The 23,261-nt window shown below is 44.7% G+C and overlaps 1 protein-coding gene across 1 annotated transcript in view; it reads left to right on the top strand.

Moving 5' to 3' along the window:
• Positions 1 to 23,261, top strand: part of LOC137416299 (voltage-gated potassium channel subunit beta-3-like) — a 49,127-nt gene that overhangs the window by 561 nt on the left and 25,305 nt on the right. The window contains 5 exon segments of the mRNA XM_078775279.1: positions 92 to 130; positions 292 to 479; positions 11,007 to 11,072; positions 11,260 to 11,380; positions 11,574 to 11,668. Of these exon segments, the coding sequence (XP_078631405.1) occupies positions 92 to 130; positions 292 to 479; positions 11,007 to 11,072; positions 11,260 to 11,380; positions 11,574 to 11,668 (509 nt within the window).

Below are 23,261 nucleotides of genomic sequence, written 5' to 3'. Positions count from 1 at the left end.
TTTTGTTTTCAGATTTACAGGTAGATCTGCATTTGTTTTCAATCACGTTGTCGTAATTAAACATTTTGTAAACATTCAAAATACGTTGCAGTTCACCGAATTGTTGCCCTGCCACAAAAGGTGGATGGAGGTTATGTTTTCAGCCCCGTCTATCTGTTTGTCCGTTTGTATATCTCTCCCGACACCGAGTTGTGCACCGCGTTGGGGTCCTGCGAGCGACAATCAGAGCTCATATTGAAGTGTATTGATGGAGTATGTATGAAACATTATGAATTTCTGTATAATTGAAAGAACACCTTCCCTACGGTATCCATGTCGAATGTCGTAACTTTATGGATGTCGTGGAGATGGAGGTCGTGGAGACCTGGAAACACTCTTCCTTCACTCTAATCCTGGGACTAACAAGGAACATGAAGGACCCTCGACGCAGAAGGAGACCATCGGGAGAAGAAAGCCTGCGTTGTCATTACCAACCTATGGTTATTTGTCAGTGCTCTATCCTTTAATAAATAGTGAACGTCAAGCAAGGAAGCAGCGCGTAACATTTTAAAATCTTTGGGAAAAAAGAGGTAAAATAAAACAAGAGGTTTGAACACATCGTGTACTTACCCATATATGTACATATATATATATATATATCGATATCAAATATATATATCGATATCAAATATATATATACAGACTTGGCATTTAATATGGAATATTTTTTTTGTGGGGGTGAACTTACTTTTTTCAAGATGACTTAGAACCAAAAGTTCATTGGAATTATCTTGAAATTATTCTAGATTTTGTTAATGTGACCTTTCAAAGAAACAAAAACCACATTTGACATTTCGAAGCAAATAAATTGATCCTTGAAAGTGATGTAAACTGATATCGAACTCAATTCACGGACAGTACTGTGTTAAACTTCTCTGCGTTTTCCAGAAGTATCTCTTTATTTTGCACATTAGCCCAAATTTTTTTTAACAAAAACAAAAGTTAAATTACGACTGGGATTACGGACAGTAAAATTACAGTTCAGTACTTCGTGTAACCCCCACGAGCATTCAGGAGGGCACGTACACGTTGAGGCATGCTGTTCACGAGATTTGCCAAGGTTTGGACAGTAATCGCTTGCCATGCAGTTACAATAGCCTGCTGCAATTCACGCACAGAAGCAGGCTGCTGGTCCAAGTTGTCGATTTGACGCGTTAATTCTGCCCACAAGTTCTCTATCGGATTCATATCCGGGGACATGGCAGGCCACTCCATATGCTCTACACCACGGTCAGCAAGAAAGTGTTGGATCATGCGAGCACGATGAGGCCGTGCATTGTCATCTTGGAAGACAAAGTTTCCTCGAAAGGCTGCACGAGCAAATGGAAGCAATGTTTCGTCCAGAATGGCCCTGTACTTGAACTGGTTCAGGTTTCCATTCAGAACAACCAGGTCAGTTTTGCCCCCTGCATGAAAAGCAGCCCAACGGTCACCCCACCACCTCCAGCTTTGACTCTTGGCACTATACAATCTTCGTTGTAGGCTTCATGCACTTGTCTGCGCACTCGGACGCGGCCATCTTGACGATAGACCAGAAATCTAGACTCGTCGCTGAAGATCACGTGATTCCAGTGTCCTGGCTGCCATTGACGGTGCTCTCTGGCCCACTGCAATCGGCGCTGGCGGTGTTGTCTGGTCAGACGTGGCTTCTCAGGCGACGCCTGGCACGATAGCCTGCTTGAACCAGTCGTTGGTTGACTAGCCTTCTGGATACAGGCACATTTGTCAGTTGCTGCCACTCAGCCCCAAGCCGATTAGCTGACTTGGTACGGCCATTGTGGACTAACCGGTGCAGATGGCGATCATCCCTCCTTGTGCTTCTGCGGGGACGTCCTGGCCTCGGTATTGGAGTAGGGACACCCCTCTGAGCATTTCGTTTCAGGATCTTTGACACCTGACCTTGATTGATGCCATACTCCCAAGCAATAGCACACTGTTTCATGCCGTAATTTCGTAAAGCCACCACTCCATGACAAACAGCATTGTTGAGTTGACGGACCATCTCCAGGGGAAACGGCAATAACTTTTGTAGACGTGCAGCAGTTGTTTTCCGTTAATACAGAACACAACAACCCTTTTTTACCCGATTGTGAAGCCAATCGTCAAATGTACCTGTCCGTACATTTTGTCACGCCACCTGTGATATAATCCTGTATTGACTTCTTGCTGCGAAAGACAATCAGTGACATGGTTCTTTCAACAAAGAAACCACCGAAGCGTAAAAGAAACTCACCAGATTGATATACTGAGTTCAGAAATTAAACCCAAGTCAAGAAGAAAAAAAAATTCCATATTAAATGCCAAGTCTGTATATATATATATATATATATATATATATATATATATATATATATATATATATATATATATATATATATATATATATATATATATATATATATATATATATGAAGAGTTCAGGCGCAAAAACCGATAAACGCCATTTTTGATGAAACTGAACTATGTTTACCGAAGTATATGTTTCAATACCTCCGTTTCAGTAGGCAAATCATTTTCTCCCAAAACCCGATCGCGTCCACGTATTTTAAGATACAGCCCATGTCATTTTGATGGGTTTCACCTGGAATGCACAGCAGAAAATCTTGATTTTCTCATTTCAGCAAAAATGGATATATCTGTTTTTGCATCTGAACTCTTCATATATACAGTATATATATATATATATATATATATTGTTACAGACGTGGCTTAGATGTTAGTTTACCGAGCGGTTTTGGTATGACCACGTCTGCACAAGTTACCGATTATACTCGACGTTGACGAAGCCGCGCCACGCTGGCTCAATAAGAAAAAGAAGACACCCGGCTGGGTTATAAAATGACGACACCAGGGATACGGTTCTCAAGACCTCCGGAGGAGATTATATTCGTTACGGAAAAGGTTAGATTACAGGGGCTAGAGGTACAACATAGAAAGACAAGCACTTAGACACAATCTTATATTATTCCCCAACAGACGACAGGCAAACGTGACAACGGCTGACTCACACGGGGGTTGATGGAAAGGACAGGCGGGTAGCGATGGCTCCAGGTGCACCTGTGCTCAAAGGTTAGAATCGACCCGGTCCGGTCCAGAGATGCGGGAAGTTTCACAGCGCTCGGAGGGGACGTTCTTTCACAGGCGGGCCTTTCTCTCTCAGCGCTCGCAGGTCCTTCTTTTTCCAGCTCGGGGCGCATCTCCTGTCACATCCGGCGCGTGGCCGCGTATATCCGGCGGGGAGTGACACGCCCTCGGCTCGTTAGCTCCGCCTCGTGGAATCGGCACGTTGCTTCTCATTGGGTGCGTGCGGGGGGGTTTACCAGGCTCCGCCCTTGACGAGGAGCTGACAAGGAGCCCCTTCGTGGTAACCCCGTGGAGCGCGTGGTCAATGGCGCTAATCGAGCCGGTGTGAGGACGCATCCTCCCCCGCTCCGCCGCCATCTCCTCTGTTGTTGTTGTAATTGTTGGGGAAGAAGATGGAAGGAGGTATGGGAAAGGTCCTAAACTCACTACTGATGCCATATAATCACATTCTGGTGCAACGAAGAGTCATAATTAATGGAAACGAGGCCTTAACTGACATAGACTAAGAATAACTAGGAAGATGTCCGAAAGTTGTCTACGTGTGGTGCGGTGGACCTGGGCACGACATTTAATGGGGGAATAAGGGGAAGGTCGGCTCTACTGATTGTTATTTACATGCAATGGGACTAGGGAATGGGGGATTGAGGAAAGTTGGGGAGTATTGGAGAAAATAGGGGAATATTTACAAGCGGATATGGAGGCCAAATTCCATATTCGCAACATTGCACCCTTCTCTACCCTCGGGGCGTCCCGACCCGATAAATTTTTACCTACTTTAGTGTGGCACGCAATGTAGTTCCCTCTACTATTAACTCTACCCTGAGTGCGACAGTTTTACAGATATTCACGAATGAGTAAATATGTCCCCCTGCGACGTTGCACCCTTCTCCTCACAGAAACACACCCACAGGATAACCGAATCCGGAAAGAATTCGCAAACTAAACATACAGCCGGTAGGGAGCATTATTTACAAGATTACGCTGATATCTACACTACGATCCAGGACCTGTTTTTGGAGGAACACATGCAGATGTTATGCATAGAGAGAGCGCGCTTGCCAGCATCGATACACCAACCCACGAGTGCTCTGTGGCCGACGGCCTTTAATAACGTGCAGAGCACCCTTCCCGAGCATCAAAAGCACCACCCCACCACCAATCGGTGCAGTCACCATTGTTCATTGGAATAAAAATAAATTCGACAACCCCTAACCCTGCAGGTGTCTCTTGCTCTTCGTGTGGCCTTCAGTGGTGTTAATTAACAGTGGTTCACCTTTATGGCATAGGTGCCACGTTGACCCATAGGTCCATCCCCGGGTGGTGCTTGGCCGCAAACGAACTGCGGTCCATTGTGGGTGGCCACAAACATTGCGGTCCATATGGTGTATCGATCCCGGCAGCAAACAGCGAAAGTGCAGGCCCACAACTGCGCAGCCAGCACCTCTCTCTCCTCTCTCTCTACCCCAAAGCCAGATCCTCGGAGGTGGGAGACAAAAGAAGCAGACAAGTGAGTAAGGTGGTAAGGGCGCAAAAGGGCACGCAATGTAAGGTGATGCACACTGGGGGCACATGGGAACCAGGTGAGACAGGTACGTTCCTATCGTACGCCCCCCCCCCACCAGGTAACCTACATGGCCCCTCCCTTACCCCTTACTGTATCCACAAAACACAACACTACCCATAAACATCTACTTTACAAATCAACAAACATCCCTACTGTCTTCCCCGTTCCTCCCATATACCAAATTCGTCTTCTCTCCCTCCTAACCAATCAAATTTGCCATTTTCAACTCTCATCAAAATTTGCCATCTCCAACTCAACATCATAATTTGCCAGTACCAATTCATCATCAGTCCCTCCTAAGGAGGGAGAGATGGAATCACCCCAATGTCTCATCCACGTCGTGATGCGTCTCACCAATCCTCACAGCAATTCTCATTTCTGCAACACAAACAAAGAAAACACAGGTGTGGAGTCATCATCATCACCACAGGTAAGTGGCTGCGTATGGTGCGACAGGTTCATTAATCCTAACTATTTCCTAAATGACTTTAACAACTTTACACTACCCGGGGTCTTTCTCCGGCCAAACCATTGGCCCTCTTACACTATGGGTTCTAAAAACCAATTCCCATTGGCCAAACTGTGGTGCGCTTCAATTTGGGGTCTCACTCCCCCGATTCATCTCCCGGTGCCCTCGCACAATTTCTGGGCTGCGGCGTGTACCTCTCCCAGTGGGTCTACCCACCTGCACACCTCCACCACTGCAGTTGCCTCCGAGCTTACCTGCTCCTTGCCCTAACCTAACTACCTGGGGAAGGCCCTCTGGCACTCTCCCCACTCGGTGCCCTCTCTGGCACTGGGCTACCCGGGTCCGTCCTCCGGATCCTCGGGCCCCATCCACAACTCTACCGGCTCCCAGAGCCCACCTGCGGCCTCACCTGGCCGACATCCTCACAGTGGTGGAGTGCCCAACCAACTACACACACTAACAGGCTACACGCCCAGCCATTTCCACAACACTAATGCACCCATTCACAACACCATTCTGCAACGCACCACAGATGCCAATATCCAACCACAATTTACCTGTACCCTCTACCTAACACTTACACTACCCGCCCCGGGTATCCGTGATGGGGGTCCACTCTTCCCCCATTCACACCTTCGCACCATGCACACCACTCCGTACCACTCACTCCAACTCTCTCCACACACCTGTACTTGCACACCTGTGCTCTCATTCTTGGTGCCGCCTGCACCCTTCTCTCCCCAAGCGCATTCGCGCTGATCCACACACTCACTACTCACACACTGCTCCACACACCTGTCCAGTTGCACACCTGTGCAATCACACCTGTTCCATTCTCACAAACACGGCATCATCTCAGCTAACTACTCCCTTCTGAAACTTGCGCTTCCCAGTCGTCCCTTTAAACTATTGCGCTCCCTCGTCATTATCATCCACACTAATCTACCTGCGTCCCCACTACAGGTATCAGTCACTAACTAATCTTAACGTTACCTACTGTCATCTTCGCTAGATCCCTATCAATATAACCTAACCCACCCGGGCTAGTTTTCACTGCCATACACCCCATAATCTCGTGCTCCTTTGCCCCACCACATGGGAAGGGTGGCAGGGATGCCATCCCACCACATCGGGGGTCTCTCACTACCAATTTTGCACATCAAATTTCAACAAATTAAAAATTTGCCAATCACTGCCCATCATCTGCCAATCACTACTGCCAATCCCTTGCCAATCATCAAATTTTGTTTTTCTCTAATTTTGGGTCCAAAACACTAACCTCATCACCCAGTCGACTCACTAATACCTCTCGGTGCGCCAATCCCTGTCCAAAGCCCGGCTTCGTAAAGCCAAGCAATGGATGCTGGTTGTTTTGTGCCAGCGGCTGAATGCGTCCGGCAGTCGGGGCAGGGACGGGGGCTTACCCGTGCCGAGATCCCACACACCACCTCGGCGTGGAGCCATCCAATGCCCCGATCTAGACCTGCCGGCACGTCTCACCAAAAAGTGGTCGCCATGACGACCCTTTCTATCGGGCTGCCAGCTCCGCCTAGTGGAGCACGGACGCGGCCGTTCAAAGCGAGGCCCGGCACGCACCGAGGGCCCGATTCGGCTAAAAGTCGACCTAACCTCTAACCCGTTTAATGTCGATGCTTCACCTGCATGCTTACACCCCGAAGCCCGTTCCTTGCTCACACATCCAGCCGTGCTCATGCTCCTCGTACCTTTCCTTACACACCCAGGTACCCTCATTCCACTCACAGCCTTGGTCACACACCTGACCACCGAACACTTTGGCACACATTCGTTGGTCGCACACCTCACCAAAACACCTCTTCGCGCCCCCTCCTCGGTCACCTCCTCTGTGACAATCACAGGTGTGCCCTCATTCGCACACCCAACCATGTGCCTCACCACCAACTCCAGCGTGCATTCCCACTCACGCTCTACCATTCCAGGTGTGCATCCTTCCATCCCAGGTGTACATCCTCGCTCACCTGTCACAACTAACTCACGCTCCGTTTCACTCTCACTACTCTCACCTCCATTCTTGACAGCGCACTCACCCTTACTCTTGCCAGCGCACTCTTTCCTCGTACACCTGTCCGTCACACACCTTTCTCGCGCACACTCTCCCGTTACACCCTCTGTAACACTCACCACAGGTGGACACTCTTCCTTACTTCTGACAGCGCACTCTTTCCTCATGCACCTGTCCGTTACACACCTCTCTCGCGCACACCCTTGCGCACACTCTCCCGTCACACCCTCTGTAACACTTACCACACCGCGCTTCCATGTGCTCCCTCGCACACTCGCTACGACCGACTCACTCTCGCCAGCACCCTCACTCCTTGGCGTGCACTTTTTCCTCACACACCCCAGAGTCGGACTTTCTCGCACACCTCCTCTTTCGCACACCAGACCTGTCACACACTTCACCCACGGCCTCTCACGAACACCCGGGTCTATCTCGACCCCCAAGCTTATTAAATCCCCTGGCGCATCATACGCACGACCATATTGGTCACCACTTACACCGGGTCCTCTTCCTCTTCGCTTCTCCTCCATCACCTGCGAATCCCTCATCCGGTTAATGAGCACATCATCACGATCCAAACACAGACTTTGGACCAATTCTTTTATCTCCTCTTTTATTTCTTTCTTATCCCCTCTCCGTCGCTTCTTAATTTCGCTCATCCCTTCTTCCACTTCTTCTAATTTGTGCTTCACCTCTTTTATTCCCCGGTACGTCTCCTCAAGCTCGTCCTCCAAGGCTACCTTGACCGTTTCCAGGTGCGTCCTCACCTGCCGGTCCTTCGTCTCCATTACCTCTATCACCTCGTCCAACCTCGTTGTCAGTCCCTCACGTACCATCTGACATTCCCTCTTCGTCGCTACCAAGTCATTTTTTAGGTCATTTTGTGTCGCTTTTAACCCTCCTATTACCGCAGTGTTCCTTTGAACCTGCTCCACTAACTCCGTTTGTCCCACCGTCAGCTGCTCCACCTCCTGCGTCAGGTCCTCTATGCCCCCTTGCAATTTTACAGTCCCCTTTCTCACCTCTTTCTCCATGCGCTCCTTACAGTGCCTCACCTCCTCGCGCACTCCTCCGACCTCCTCACTCACTCCTCTTCTGATCTCCTCTCCCATCACTTGCATCTCCTGCCCAGATGCCACCCTCATCTGCTCCATTTCCTCCCTGTGAGCATCCAGTTTGGTTTCTACCCCCATTCTGACCCCCTCTATCTGCTGCTCCATTTGTTTAACTTCCCTTTCCGCTTGGTCCCTCATGTCCCTCAATTTGCCTTCCATACTGTTTTCTAACCCCTCTAACCCATTTTTCACTCCCTCTATCTGATTCTCCTGGGCAGCCATTCTATTTCCTACCCCCATTAACCCATTTTTCACTTCTTTTATCCCGTTGTCTAACCCCTCAAAATTATTGTCTAACTTCCCAAATTTCTTGTCTAACTCCTCAAAATTATTGTCTAACCCCTCACTGGTACCCCTCGCTTCGTCCCTCATTACCCCCATTTGGCCCTCTAATCGCCCACTATCAACCCTCATTTGCTCACTCTGAGCATCCATCCGGTTCCCCATTATCCCCATTTGGTCCTCCAATCGCTCACCCTGAGCATCCATCCGGTTCCCCATTACCCCCAATTGGTTACTCTGCAGTTTGAGGGACGCCTGCATTTGCGCCATAAATTGCTCCATGAGGACCTGCATCTGGGCCATCCCTCCCACTTGTGCAGCGGGTGCGGCCGCCGTAGCTATGTGCGAGGCGCCATTTCGCGCGTCTGCTACCCCCGCTGTTTCGCTCTCCTCATGTCCCTCATGTCCCTCAATTTGGTCCTGGACCGACCCTGCTTCACTCTCCCCTACCGGACCCCAGCCGTCTTGATCCGCCATGGCGCGACTTTCAAAATTCGAGTTTCGTAACACAAATTCGAAATTTCGCCGTTATAATTTCGTCGAGCGCAGTAACCGCGGGACCGCGCTCCGGATCGATTTGGTCGAGCGCCGTACGCGCTCCGGCTCGATTTTCCCTCCCAAAATTTGGGCCTAACTAATTTAGTCCCGGGTCCGAATCTCACTCCTCGACACCAATTGTTACAGTACTAACACAATTGGTGTCCAAAATTTGGGCTAAATAAATTTAGTCCCAGGTTCGAATCCAACTCCTGACAACCAATTGTTACAGACGTGGCTTAGATGTTAGTTTGCCGAGCGGTTTTGGTATGACCACGTCTGCACAAGTTACCGATTATACTCGACGTTGACGAAGCCGCGCCACGCTGGCTCAATAAGAAAAAGAAGACACCCGGCTGGGTTATAAAATGACGACACCAGGGATACGGTTCTCAAGACCTCCGGAGGAGATTATATTCGTTACGGAAAAGGTTAGATTACAGGGGCTAGAGGTACAACATAGAAAGACAAGCACTTAGACACAATCTTATATTATTCCCCAACAGACGACAGGCAAACGGGACAACGGCTGACTCACACGGGGGTTGATGGAAAGGACAGGCGGGTAGCGATGGCTCCAGGTGCACCTGTGCTCAAAGGTTAGAATCGACCCGGTCCGGTCCAGAGATGCGGGAGGTTTCACAGCGCTCGGAGGGGACGTTCTTTCACAGGCGGGCCTTTCTCTCTCAGCGCTCGCAGGTCCTTCTTTTTCCAGCTCGGGGCGCATCTCCTGTCACATCCGGCGCGTGGCCGCGTATATCCGGCGGGGAGTGACACGCCCTCGGCTCGTTAGCTCCGCCTCGTGGAATCGGCACGTTGCTTCTCATTGGGTGCGTGCGGGGGGGTTTACCAGGCTCCGCCCTTGACGAGGAGCTGACAAGGAGCCCCTTCGTGGTAACCCCGTGGAGCGCGTGGTCAATGGCGCTAATCGAGCCGGTGTGAGGACGCATCCTCCCCCGCTCCGCCGCCATCTCCTCTGTTGTTGTTGTAATTGTTGGGGAAGAAGATGGAAGGAGGTATGGGAAAGGTCCTAAACTCACTACTGATGCCATATAATCACATTCTGGTGCAACGAAGAGTCATAATTAATGGAAACGAGGCCTTAACTGACATAGACTAAGAATAACTAGGAAGATGTCCGAAAGTTGTCTACGTGTGGTGCGGTGGACCTGGGCACGACATTTAATGGGGGAATAAGGGGAAGGTCGGCTCTACTGATTGTTATTTACATGCAATGGGACTAGGGAATGGGGGATTGGGGAAAGTTGGGGAGTATTGGAGAAAATAGGGGAATATTTACAAGCGGATATGGAGGCCAAATTCCATATTCGCAACAATATATATATATATATATATATATATATATATATATATATATATATATATATATATATATATATATATATATATATATATGTATATATATATATATATATATATATATATATATGAAATATATAAACATATACACACACACACACACACATACACACACACACACACACACACACACACACACACACACACACACACACACACACACACACAAACACACAAACCTCAAAATCAAGATCAGACAGCTCAACATAAGCAGGTTACGAATTGAGCTATCCTGCATTTGACGACAACACCCGGGCCTCCCATCTCAGTCATAGCCGAGTTCGATTCTCCTTATACTTCCGAGATCCGACAGAACCGGCTGCATTCAAGTTGAAAAGTCATCCCTGGAGAGTCTGACTTGTTTTGCGTTAGTTGTGGATTTATAATTCAGTCTTTCTTGGAAGACATGGTGGATACAGAGGAGCTTCTTGGTTTCATGCTTCGGACCATAATTTGCTTTTATTACATTTGTTGATGGAAAGGTTGAGTTTATAGGCCGTGCCTTCTGTTAGAGCCAATCCATCTGAGGCAAAGGGAAGGAGAGAAGAAAACACATCAGATGTACTTAGATAAAAATTGTTAAATATTTACACTTGTTTGTCACACATCAACTTTTTCTTTTTGTAAATAACTTCCTCAATTGTACTCCATAATGCAGGTCCCGTCCTCGGCAACGCTTCCCTCCTCAGATGTGTGCCACACAAGGTGGTGCGTACGTGCCCAGATTTGATTTCTTGGCTGTTTGCAGGAGGCCTACTCAGTTGCACAGCAGTTCAGCCTGATCCCGCCTGTGTGCGAGCAAACAGAGTACAACCTATTCCATCGAGACAAAGTCGAGTTGCAGCTGCCTGAACTTTACCACAAAATCGGTGAGGTCACACTTGCCTGACTGCCATGTTGAAAGAAAAATAGAAACGATATCAGGGAAAGAAGCACACTGAAAATGTAAACTTGATGAAGGGATTCTTTTGTATTAATGGCACTGATTTAAATCTTTATTGTACCTTTTGAACCGAGTCTTGCCTGGGTAATGAGAAAAGGGTTGTTTACTTCCTGGTGCAGGCATCGGGGCCATCACGTGGTCCCCACTAGCCTGTGGGTTATTGACAGGGAAATATGATCATCGCATACCGGAAGACTCCCGGGCTTCTCTCAAGGTGCGTCCGAGGACAACCTTTGGTTTTTATTTTGCTTTACCCAAAACCTTAAGAGAGCAATCATCTTTGGAACCCCATGAATATATCCATTCCACCAAAAAGCACAAATGAATGATAAAGAGGGCTTTGTATTCCTGCTCTTTCTTGCTCAGAGTAAGGTGGGGCAAATGCCCCTGGCATGAAAGGTGGGACGAGCTGTCACCCTTCTATATATATATATATATATATATCCTCCTCTTTCATTTCATTGAATGTACAGTGCTAACAACCATCAATCAGAGGGACTTTTGCTGCAGACATTCAGGAACATGTGATCAGGACCAATGAGGTCATACAGGGTGGTTGGGGGGGGGGGGGGGTGTTCTGGAGGGAACAGAGAGTATCTTTCACCTACTTTTCCCAAAAGGGGAATCCTTATTAAATATTAATCCATTGTATTAATAATATTTATTTGAGAAATATCTCAATTTATTTCACACAGGAGCAAATACACAACATTATTGCCATCGGCGTGATTTTAGTCTCCCCCGCCTTGCCCTCCTTCCCCCATCTCGCATGCTTCCACACCTCCACCTTCCCACCTTGCCTTTTACAGCTATCTTCTCCTAACATCCTGCATCTTTTTTCCTTGTCCATCCCTCTTCCATTATTTTTCTGCAATATTTTCTCCCCAATTTATTCCCTTCACACACCTTGCGCATATAGTGTGGAAGGTCGGGTCATTATTTGAATTGAGATATAGACCACCGTTTTTATTCCCATAGAGTATAGGACTTTTCTCCTTGTATTAAGGACATGTGGATAGGGACAGTCGTCCTGTTTTTTGTCTGCCACTGCAAGACGGTTTTTAACCTTCAGTACTCTTGATTAGCAACGAGAAAGGAGGCACACAATTGGACTGCACTACTCAATGTCCACGGCACCAATAGGGTCAGGATCGACTCCACTGATTGGATCGCGATGCTGTCACGAGGTGTGAGGCAGCCCATGATCGGGAAGGAGGGATGTCGTGGATCCCTTCAGGGGTGCAAGAGGTGCATGAGGTGGCGTGCTCTCTCGCTGCTGAGTCTGAGAAGCACAGAGTGAGACAGTCTGAAGGAGAGATGCTCTCCTGTCGTATGCGTGGCTGGCAAAACTCAAGGCATATCCTGCTGTTCGCTCACCGCTGCTACTTTGGAGACGTGGCAGTTTCATGCCTGCCTAATCATTTTCTATCTCGTCCGGTTTTAGTGTACATGGTCCCTTCGGGGGTTTGAGTTTCACTGTCTGTAAAGTGTAGCTATTTATCACCCCATGAAGTGAAAAGCTGTTCATTTGTCTAAGTACTGTTCAGCAGTATTTTGAGAAAATATTACTGCTTTTTAGGTCATCACATCACAACCAATCAAATTTGCTGCTTGCAGAACTCATACATGTCCTTGTTTCTCAGTTTCTCAAGACTGCATGGGTTAATGTGTCGCATGAACTCTCTAGAGTCTCGTTCATTGTGTCCGCAATTTTCGTTTGTGCTGTCTTGTGCTAAGTTTTTATTTCCCCCCTAAGTCCTGTGTGTATCTGCCTGCTATCCATCCTGCGAAAATGTTTCGGTGATTGGTAGTCCCTGGAGGATTAAATTGGGTTCATTGTAATCCTGATAACGAACATGGGTAGACACGCTTGCTACATCATGCACAAACTCGACTTGCGGTGTTACATGTCAAAATCAGCCTTCGACGGCCATGTTCGAGGAGAATGACCTCGGCATGTACGATTGCCACACAACATTGCTTGCGGTCTTGGGAGGGGGTCATCTCTGACCACGATTCCCACACAACGTTGCTTGCGTTCTTGGGAGGGGGTCATCTGTGACCACGATTCCCACACAACATTGCTTGCGGTCTTGGGAGGGGGTCATCTGTGACCATGATTCCCACACAACGTTGCTTGCGGTCTTGGGAGGGGGTCGTCTGTGACCATGATTCCCACACAACATTGCTTGCGGTCTTGGGAGGGGATCATCTCTGACCACGATTCCCACACAACGTTGCTTGCGTTCTTGGGAGGGGGTCTTCTGTGACCACGATTCCCACACAACATTGCTTGCTGTTGTCAGGGAATTGGTTGCTGAGACTCAAGACTCCAATGACCGGACACAGGTTTTACAAAAGGTCTGGTTTATTAACTGGTTATTCACTTCATTCCATTACCAAATAATACCGCTTAATTCAATGGACCAGGTTAACTCTTTTCGCATGGTCCTTCTCGTTCGGCCGATGTTCCTCCGCCACTCCCGTCGGGCAGAGGGTCTGATGATGAGTGCTCGTCCGTTCCGTCGGTCAGAGCTTCTGGTCACAAGTCTCCTTGACTCAACGTTTGCTCGGATTTATATGGACAAACTGGAGTTAATCCCCTGTCCGCTGAATGTTAATCCTTTCTCCGCTAATGCCCCGAGGTCATGCATGCACCAAGTCCTGGCATCAGCTCGCTCCCCTCCTGCTGTGAGTTCCGTTTACCAAACGATAGGGGGGTGCTCCAGCCAGGGGCTGTGACCAGGTGGACAAGAGATTACCATGTGCGTGCACATTCTTGGCATCCATTTACGAAATCGTTACCAGTCTTTAATCAATAAGTTACACTGAGTTACACTTCCACAATTCCCTCATCTTTTTGTTTTTGTTTATATTAACCATTAATCTAAACATCAATATAAGTAAACAGTCAATCACTACAAGTAAACATCATTACAAGTATAAGTAAATAATCAATCACTGCAAGTAAACATCATTACGAGTATAAGTAAATAATCATAACTTTGGTAATCAAATTCCCTTAGGCATACACCGTCATCCTGCAAGAATCACAAAACATTTCGTTGGTCATTGACTCCTTCCATATTGTTCAATCTATTGCATTTGCATCACAAATATATTTTCAAAACAACACTTCACCATCACCAAGATACAACAATTTCACTTCATTTTCAAGTTTTGTAAAGCATCTGCACCATCTGGCAAAAACGTTTGCCTCCACACAAATGTTGATTTTGTTTGAAAGGAAGGGCTGATCACTTGTGTTTGAATTCAGGTATAAAACATTTTCTCCTAATGTCTTCATAGCTCCTGCACTACTTCGTGTAGGATTTCGCTGTTGTGGTAACATTGTGGAGTCATAGACTGACCCTGCTCTCCTTGTAGCATTCTTGCCACTTTTTTTTGTAAACCATTGTAATTCCTGAACAAGGCCTTCACCCAGTTGTAGTCGACTTGCCTCCTCCCTCATTGTGAGTGGGCAGCAAGTATTGGTGTGACGTTGATTGGCCAGCAAGATGTGGAACAGGGATGCCGGATGCATCCACAATGATGTTGGGACCATGGTGTTCAGGTCATCCATGGTCCATACCAGGAGTGGCCCGCAGAATCGCGCACAGCTGTTGTGAAAAGGCACAGCCATTGGTTTGCAGCTCCATGCTGGTTCCCCGGACGTTGGTGAAGTAATAACATATGTCCCCGCATTTCACAGAGGTTGCAGGTAAAATGTCGTTGTCCTGCAACTTCTGATGTGATGAATGTTCGAAGCCTTCGAACAAGAGTAAGTGATCGCCTTTCTTTCATATGTTGCAGTGTGATCCAGGCAAATGGTCACATAAATTTCCTTGGTGAAGGTAAGCATTCATCTCCAAGTTACACGGGAGAATGTCTTCATCATTCTTTGAGAAAGAGGGTGTATGCCATGATTAACTTCATTTTTAGCCACAAATTTTCTTTCTCGAACTTCTTCCCAATTCCGTTAGCACTCCCTTCAAAATGTGATCTCGTCTTATCCTTATGCTCAGTCACATCTGAATCTGCTTTCCGCACACACTGAATCAGATAGGGTACATCTTACCATGAAATCAGCATAATCATGTATATCTTCCGACAGTTTCACATTCAACAATTTGTTGTTTTTCCTTAACACATTCAAAAAGTTATATTCATTTATATGCGTCACACAAATAATATTCAATCAGGTATGTATTTTATTACTAAACTAAGAATAGCATCCACAATTGCTTTCAGGTTAATATAGTTCAAAAATTAACTCATGCAGGTATTTTAGCACTACTCTAAGAAAATAAATTGTATATGATTACAATCACAAACGGGAATACCTAATTCCCAACAACAATTTTCCCAAACCAACAAATTAAGCATAACGTATTATTACCATAATTCCTCTCCACTTTTTCTTTTCCCTCTTTTTTTTTCCCCTAACAGTGTGTCACTCGTGGTGATATGAGTTCACTGATATTGTAATTGACACAACTCATAACATTGTCGTTATGCCATTATCTAAATTCTACTGTATTCACTATTCATTTGCAACATCACTTGATTCATTCTTTTAATCTCGGTATTATTCATATCATCATAACAATCTTTCTATTTTAGGTCCATATTTGTTTCTATTCTTATCAACCTCCTACGGTTTATCAATTTGTTCCAAAACACTGCAACCAAAGGTTTTAACCAAAGCTCTACCAAACTATTTCCAATTTGAACTCAAAATGCTAATTAAACAACAATTCAAAGAATTAACTTCAATGGGTCAACAAACTCATTTTATAAACAGATCTAATTTTCCCATCCAATAATTTTCCTTGCCAAATGTCATATTGCAACACTTTAATAAACCTTCGAAAAATGTCTCCCAAATCAATAAATTCCCTTTTTACTTCCCAAATACTCATCTGTAAATTACATATTCAATTACAGTTTCTCCCTATTTGTTCGGCCTAAATGGCCACCGAAGTGGCTGCCAACATGCAGTACCGTTTTTATCTACCAAGCAAGTATTCATCCACATAAGACCTCTACCAAAATGTTGTTTGTAAAAAACAAATCTGGGATTTCTGATTACATGGATGCACACTCTCAGGACATTTCAGGCTGCTTGTTAACAATCCACTACGATAAATTAATTCCTTTACCCACAATCAAATAATTAGTACAAATTGAGGATATTATCCCTATCACATTCATTTATAGATTCATTATGTTGGATCTAAATTTTCTCCCACTGCTGCAAGGAAGAACAATAGCTCTAATAAGTCTTTGTAATATCTCACTTCATTTACCCAGCATCGAAGAATTTATTTACTATCCATTCCCATCTGTTAACCAGTGACTTTGTTTGAACTCCAAAACTTAATTTGATGAATCCCATGTGTACAGCTACCACTTATTGAAACCCATACTTTTGTAGAAAATATCCAAGTAAGTGTTTTTATTTTAAACCCCCTTAACTGTTGCTCATCCATTTCTATGCACCCAGTGAGTACTACTGACACCAGTATGCCAATATAGGTGTGCGAGTTTAACAAATATGTTGCAGGTACACGTGACATCGCGTTCTGAGTATAAATAACGTAACAGCGCGTTCATGTCTGCCCCTTGGTTTAAGATTCACAATGCATTCCGTTTTAAAACTCACAATAGTTCAAATCAGCAAGATTTTCTTTACTATTTTCCCATATCATCTATGCCTAATACACATCCATACATACAGCACAATTTATATGCTGATAAAATTCAAGTTTATATATACTAGGGCATGCCCGTACTATATCTATATCTAAAATTATATCCCCCCCCCTCTATTTACATGAAATGGTTTGGTCCAAAGCGAACGGCTTGCGAGTACGGTGACAATCCCCCCCCCTCTATTTACATGAAATGGTTTGGTCCAAAGCGAACGGCTTCGGAGTTTGGTAAAGAAATCGCCATAGCGTGCCCAAACGCGCAGGAAAGCGAAAGAATCGCAAATTTAAGGAAATGCCCGTACTTCCGTAAGGAAGAGAAAAGAAATGAAAAGGAAAAACATTCCAAACCGCGAGGGAAAACAACACGGCACGTCGACACAACAACGTGTCCTGTGATTGGCCGTACGTCGCTGCCAGTAGCTGCCCCCCCAAAAAAGCTTTCACCGTCCGGCGACTGAATTTAAGGGGAAAAATAAAACGCTCTTCGCTTAAAACAACGCCCTTCGCTCTGACTGAATTGGGACAATGTTTTTATGTTTTTAATTGAATTACTATCCGTAATGGCGCACGCTCTCACGGGAGCTCCGGAAGGTCGTATATCGCAGTTACGATGAATCGCAAATTAGTTTTTATTAGTTTTAAAACATAGTTTAACGCCAACATAGTGCCAACATAGTTTGCAAACGTGAAATAAATGAATACGCTCTCAAATGTGCCGTCCGAGGCAGAGTCTGTTCGCCACGTTCGGCACACGTGATAGCTCGCTGCTCTCTGATTGGTTGAATCGTTTTTTGGACATAGCTCGGTAACTGCTTGTCCGATTAATTTCAAACCTTGAAAAGGCACATCCTCGGGTCCCCAGCAATATACCTGGCAAGTTTCAAGTATATCGGACCGGTAGTTGTCGAGAAACAGCGGTCACAGACAAACATACATACAAACATACAAACATACAAACATACAAACATACAAACATACAAACATACACACAGAGATTGCTGGAATTATAGATAGATATATATATATATATATATATATATATATATATATATATATAAATCCGTGAGCAGAGTATTCTGGGAAGTCAGTGTAAGACCTCTCCCAAATTTGGCTAATTTTGTACTCCCTCATTTCTTTTTATGAAGCTCATATCCATAAATAGCTGTTATTCTCATATAAATTCTATCAAAAATGGAATCCCCAAATTACTCACAATTTTACTATTAATTAATGGCTGCTCATAACCCAGCACATCAAATCTTTATATTCCATCTCCCTTGACAAAAGAGATAATGTTCATAATCAAATTATATTTCTATTTTATTTTATGGATTCTCTGCATATTCAATCCCATCCACATAAAACTATCCATTTCCAGACAGGCACACTGTCGGTGTCAACAATCTTGTAAGATTGATACACAAAACAATAAAAAACACTAACATTGACACACAAAAATACACACACACATGCATTATGCGTATTTGTTTGCGTTGGAACTATTATTTACAGATCAAGATGGGTGTCAATTTTATTTCAATTTCATAAAATTTGTCCTTCAATTTTAGAAATGCTAATACACAAATGGACCAAAAAGTTTATTCTTAGAAAACCCCTATGATGTCACATTGAAATTACCCTTTCAGTTCCCACAATAATTTATCCAAATTTGACTACACACCCATTTACATGTCAGTCGACCACTGACTTATCAATCATGCGAAACAATAGTCCAAAATTCCCACCTGATCATCATGTGACCCTTGTCACTTGGTTTCAAAAATTTGCAAAGCAATTGTTCCAACTTTGTAAATTTAAAATTGTGTGCCCAACATAAAAGATCCAATTTCGGCATGTGATCAATGAATTACTAATTTGCTTACAAGCAAAAGAAAAAAATGAATAATTCTTGCTCCGAAAACTTTTCAGACCCAAGAATCATCGACAGTTATTCATGTTTGTCCAGTAATCTAATTTGTTGAGGCCAATCGTCATTTGGGATTTGTCGCAATGAAGGCCTAATCATTGTCTGAGGTATCGGTCAGCACTGGTACCCTTGATCTTGGTTTACCCTATTAACTTGTCTTCCTGTTGACATACGGACATCTTCTTCTCCAATGTCCCATCTTTCCACACTTGAAACACCGGTTTCTGTCGTTGTCTGATCTGTGCACCTGTGCACTTGTATTGCTGGGCTGCATCTCTACATCCCTGAGTTGCCACTGCAATCTCTCGTTATCTCCTGAAACACAAAAAAATTCTCTGTACCGTCCTTTTTGGGGAGACAACTGGAAATCAGATGGGACAACTGTCACTTTCATTCCTAATTTCGAGGGCAGTTGTGCATTTGTCTCCTCCACTGTATCCTGTATCCTTTTTATTTTAAGTTCTAGATCCGTTATCCATTCTTGCTGTTCCCGTTGTCTGGATTCACCATCCCAAAGATGGAATGCAAGCCAGTCTACCGTTAGATTCTGTCTCTTCCTGGCTTTCAATCTTTGTTCCAATCTTTCCAATCGACTTCGCTCAAATGTACCATCTCTTGGAAACTCCTCATCATGTCCCTTTGTCCACAAATACCAATTCTCGACCTGCCTTATAGCTTCGGCACCATAGCGGTCGTACATATGATGTGTACAAGTACCTTTTTGTGGAATCTCTGGTTGTCCTTGTGTATTCTTGCAGGCTCCATTTCCCATTCTGCCTTTTATCAAAGTAGCGTTGGATGTGTTGTAGCTTGTTCCAGGTTCCTCTAAAGCTTCACTCGTACCTCCAGGAAGGATCTCTCCACCTGTTCACACGGTGATTTCCAGAGAGTCTCCCTCAGCTGTGGCTTTTGCACAATCCAATCTCACAGATCAGTATTTGCAGATGAGCCGGAGGGTCAGTATGAAATGGGTGAATCCTCAGGTGTCCGCTCTGTTGACGGGGAAATCACACAATGGTAACCGCACATATATATCTGTATATAAACTCACCACCTTGCTCAATTTTCCCAGGTTGTCTCCACATTGATAATATCTCGCAAAGATATCAAAGCTTCTTTCTTGAGACCGCATTTTCATCAGTCAAACAATCAATATATTCAATTCAATTTATTCAGTTCAATTTATTCAGTTAAATTTATTCAATTAAATTCAATCAATTAGATTCAATCAATCAAGAATATCCAATCATATCATTCAACTTCTTCCATAAGTGTGAAGAATATCCAATCATATCATTCAACTTCTTCCATGATTGTCAAGAATATCCAATCATATTATTCAACTTCTTCCATAAGTGTGAAGAATATCCAATCATATCATTCAACTTCTTCCATAAGTGTGAAGAATATCCAATCATATCATTCAACTTCTTCCATGATTGTCAAGAATATCCAATCATATCATTCAACTTCTTCCATAAGTGTGAAGAATATCCAATCATATCATTCAACTTCTTCCATAAGTGTGAAGAATATCCAATCATATCATTCAACTTCTTCCATGATTGTCAAGAATATCCAATCATATTATTCAACTTCTTCCATAAGTGTGAAGAATATCCAATCATATCATTCAACTTCTTCCATAAGTGTGAAGAATATCCAATCATATCATTCAACTTCTTCCATGATTGTCAAGAATATCCAAACATATCATTCAACTTCTTCCATAAGTGTGAAGAATATCCAATCATATCATTCAACTTCTTCCATAAGTGTGAAGAATATCCATTCATATCATTCAACTTCTTCCATGATTGTCAAGAATATCCAATCATATTATTCAACTTCTTCCATAAGTGTGAAGAATATCCAATCATATCATTCAACTTCTTCCATAAGTGTGAAGAATATCCAATCATATCATTCAACTTCTTCCATGATTGTCAAGAATATCCAATCATATCATTCAACTTCTTCCATAAGTGTGAAGAATATCCAATCATATCATTCAACTTCTTCCATAATTGTCAAGAATATCCAATCATATCATTCAACTTCTTCCATAAGTGTGAAGAATATCCAATCATATCATTCAACTTCTTCCATGATTGTCAAGAATATCCAATCATATCATTCAACTTCTTCCATAAGTGTGAAGAATATCCAATCATATCATTCAACTTCTTCCATAAGTGTGAAGAATATCCAATCATATCATTCAACTTCTTCCATGATTGTCAAGAATATCCAATCATATTATTCAACTTCTTCCATAAGTGTGAAGAATATCCAATCATATCATTCAACTTCTTCCATAAGTGTGAAGAATATCCAATCATATCATTCAACTTCTTCCATGATTGTCAAGAATATCCAATCATATCATTCAACTTCTTCCATAAGTGTGAAGAATATCCAATCATATCATTCAACTTCTTCCATAAGTGTGAAGAATATCCAATCATATCATTCAACTTCTTCCATGATTGTCAAGAATATCCAATCATCTTATTCAACTTCTTCCATAAGTGTGAAGAATATCCAATCATATCATTCAACTTCTTCCATAAGTGTGAAGAATATCCAATCATATCATTCAACTTCTTCCATGATTGTCAAGAATATCCAATCATATCATTCAACTTCTTCCATAAGTGTGAAGAATATCCAATCATATCATTCAACTTCTTCCATAATTGTCAAGAATATCCAATCATATTGTTGCGGATATGGCATTTGGCCTCCATATCCGCTTGTAAATATTCCCCTATTTCCCCAATACTCCCCAACTATCCCCAATCCCCCATTCCCTAGTCCCATTGCCTGTAAATAACACTCTGTAGAACCGACCTTCCCCTTTTTCCCCCATTAAATGTCGTGCCCAGGTCCACCGCATCTCACGTAGACAACTTTCGGACATCTTGCTAGTTATTCTTAGTCTATGTCAGTTAAGGACTCGTTTCCATTAATTCTGACTCTTCGTTGCACCAGAATGTGATTGTATGGCACCAATAGTGAGTTTAGGACCTCCCCATACCTCCTCCCATCTTCCCCATGCAACAACAACAACAACAACAACAACAACTACAACAACAACTACAACAACAGAGGGGGGCGGCGCGCGCGGGGAGTGTGCGTCCTCACTCCGGCTCGGTTAGCCGCCATTACCCATGTGCGCCGACGGGGTTACCACGAAGGGGCTGCCTGTCGGCCCCTCGTCAAGGGCGGAGCCGGTAACCCCCCCGCACCCAATGAGAAGCAACGGGCCGATTCCATCTGGGGCGGAGCTAACGAGCCGAGGGCGTGTCACTCCCCGCCGGATATACGCGACGACTAACCGGATGTGAGGTCAGATGCGCCTGAACTACGGAGAGCAAAGGACGCCACCCCCAGCGCGACGATACCTCCCCGCATCTTTGGACCAGACCGGGTCGATTCTGTCCTTGAGCCAAGAGTGCACCTTGAGCCATCGACTGCCCGCTTTCCTTGCCATCAATCCCCGTGTGAGTCAGTTTTGTCCTGTTTATCTGTGGTCTGTCGGGAATAAGATAAGTGTGTCTAAGTGCCTATCTTTCTATGCTGTCCCTCTCATTCCTGTAATCTAACCTTCCGCCATATTATAACCTCCTCCGGAGGTCTTGAGAACCGTATCCCTGGTGTCGTGTCATTTTAATCCCAGCCGTTGTGTCCTTTTCCTTCATTGATCTAGCGTAGCGCGGCTCGGCCAAGGTTCGAGTATAATCGGGTAACTTGTGCGGACACGGCGGCCATTCCGCTCGGCCCACCATAACATCAAAGTCGTGTCTGTAACAATTGGTGTCAGGAGTGTCGGATTCGGACCTGGGACTAAATTCATTTAGCCCAAATTTTGGAACACCAAGTGTACCATTAGGGTAACATTTTGGTGTTGGGAAGTAGAATTCGATCCGGAGCGCGTTTTACGCGCTCGAAATTATAACAGCGAAATTTGATTGTGTTTTACAAAATATAAAAACCCGAATTTTGAAAGTCGCGCTATGGCAGACCAAGACGGCTGGGTTCCGGTAGTAGGGAGTGAGGCAGGGTCGATCCAGGACCAAATTGAGGGACGTGAGGAGAGCGAAGCAGCGAGGGTAGCAGACGCGCGAAATAGCGCCTCGCACATGGCCACGGCGCCCACGCCC

Source organism: Myxine glutinosa, chromosome 4 (genome assembly GCF_964187855.1).
Source record: "Myxine glutinosa chromosome 4, kmMyxGlut1.1, whole genome shotgun sequence".
Taxonomy (NCBI): domain Eukaryota; kingdom Metazoa; phylum Chordata; class Myxini; order Myxiniformes; family Myxinidae; genus Myxine; species Myxine glutinosa.
Note: the sequence above shows the minus strand (reverse complement) of the source record. Positions and strands in the feature narration are given on the sequence as shown.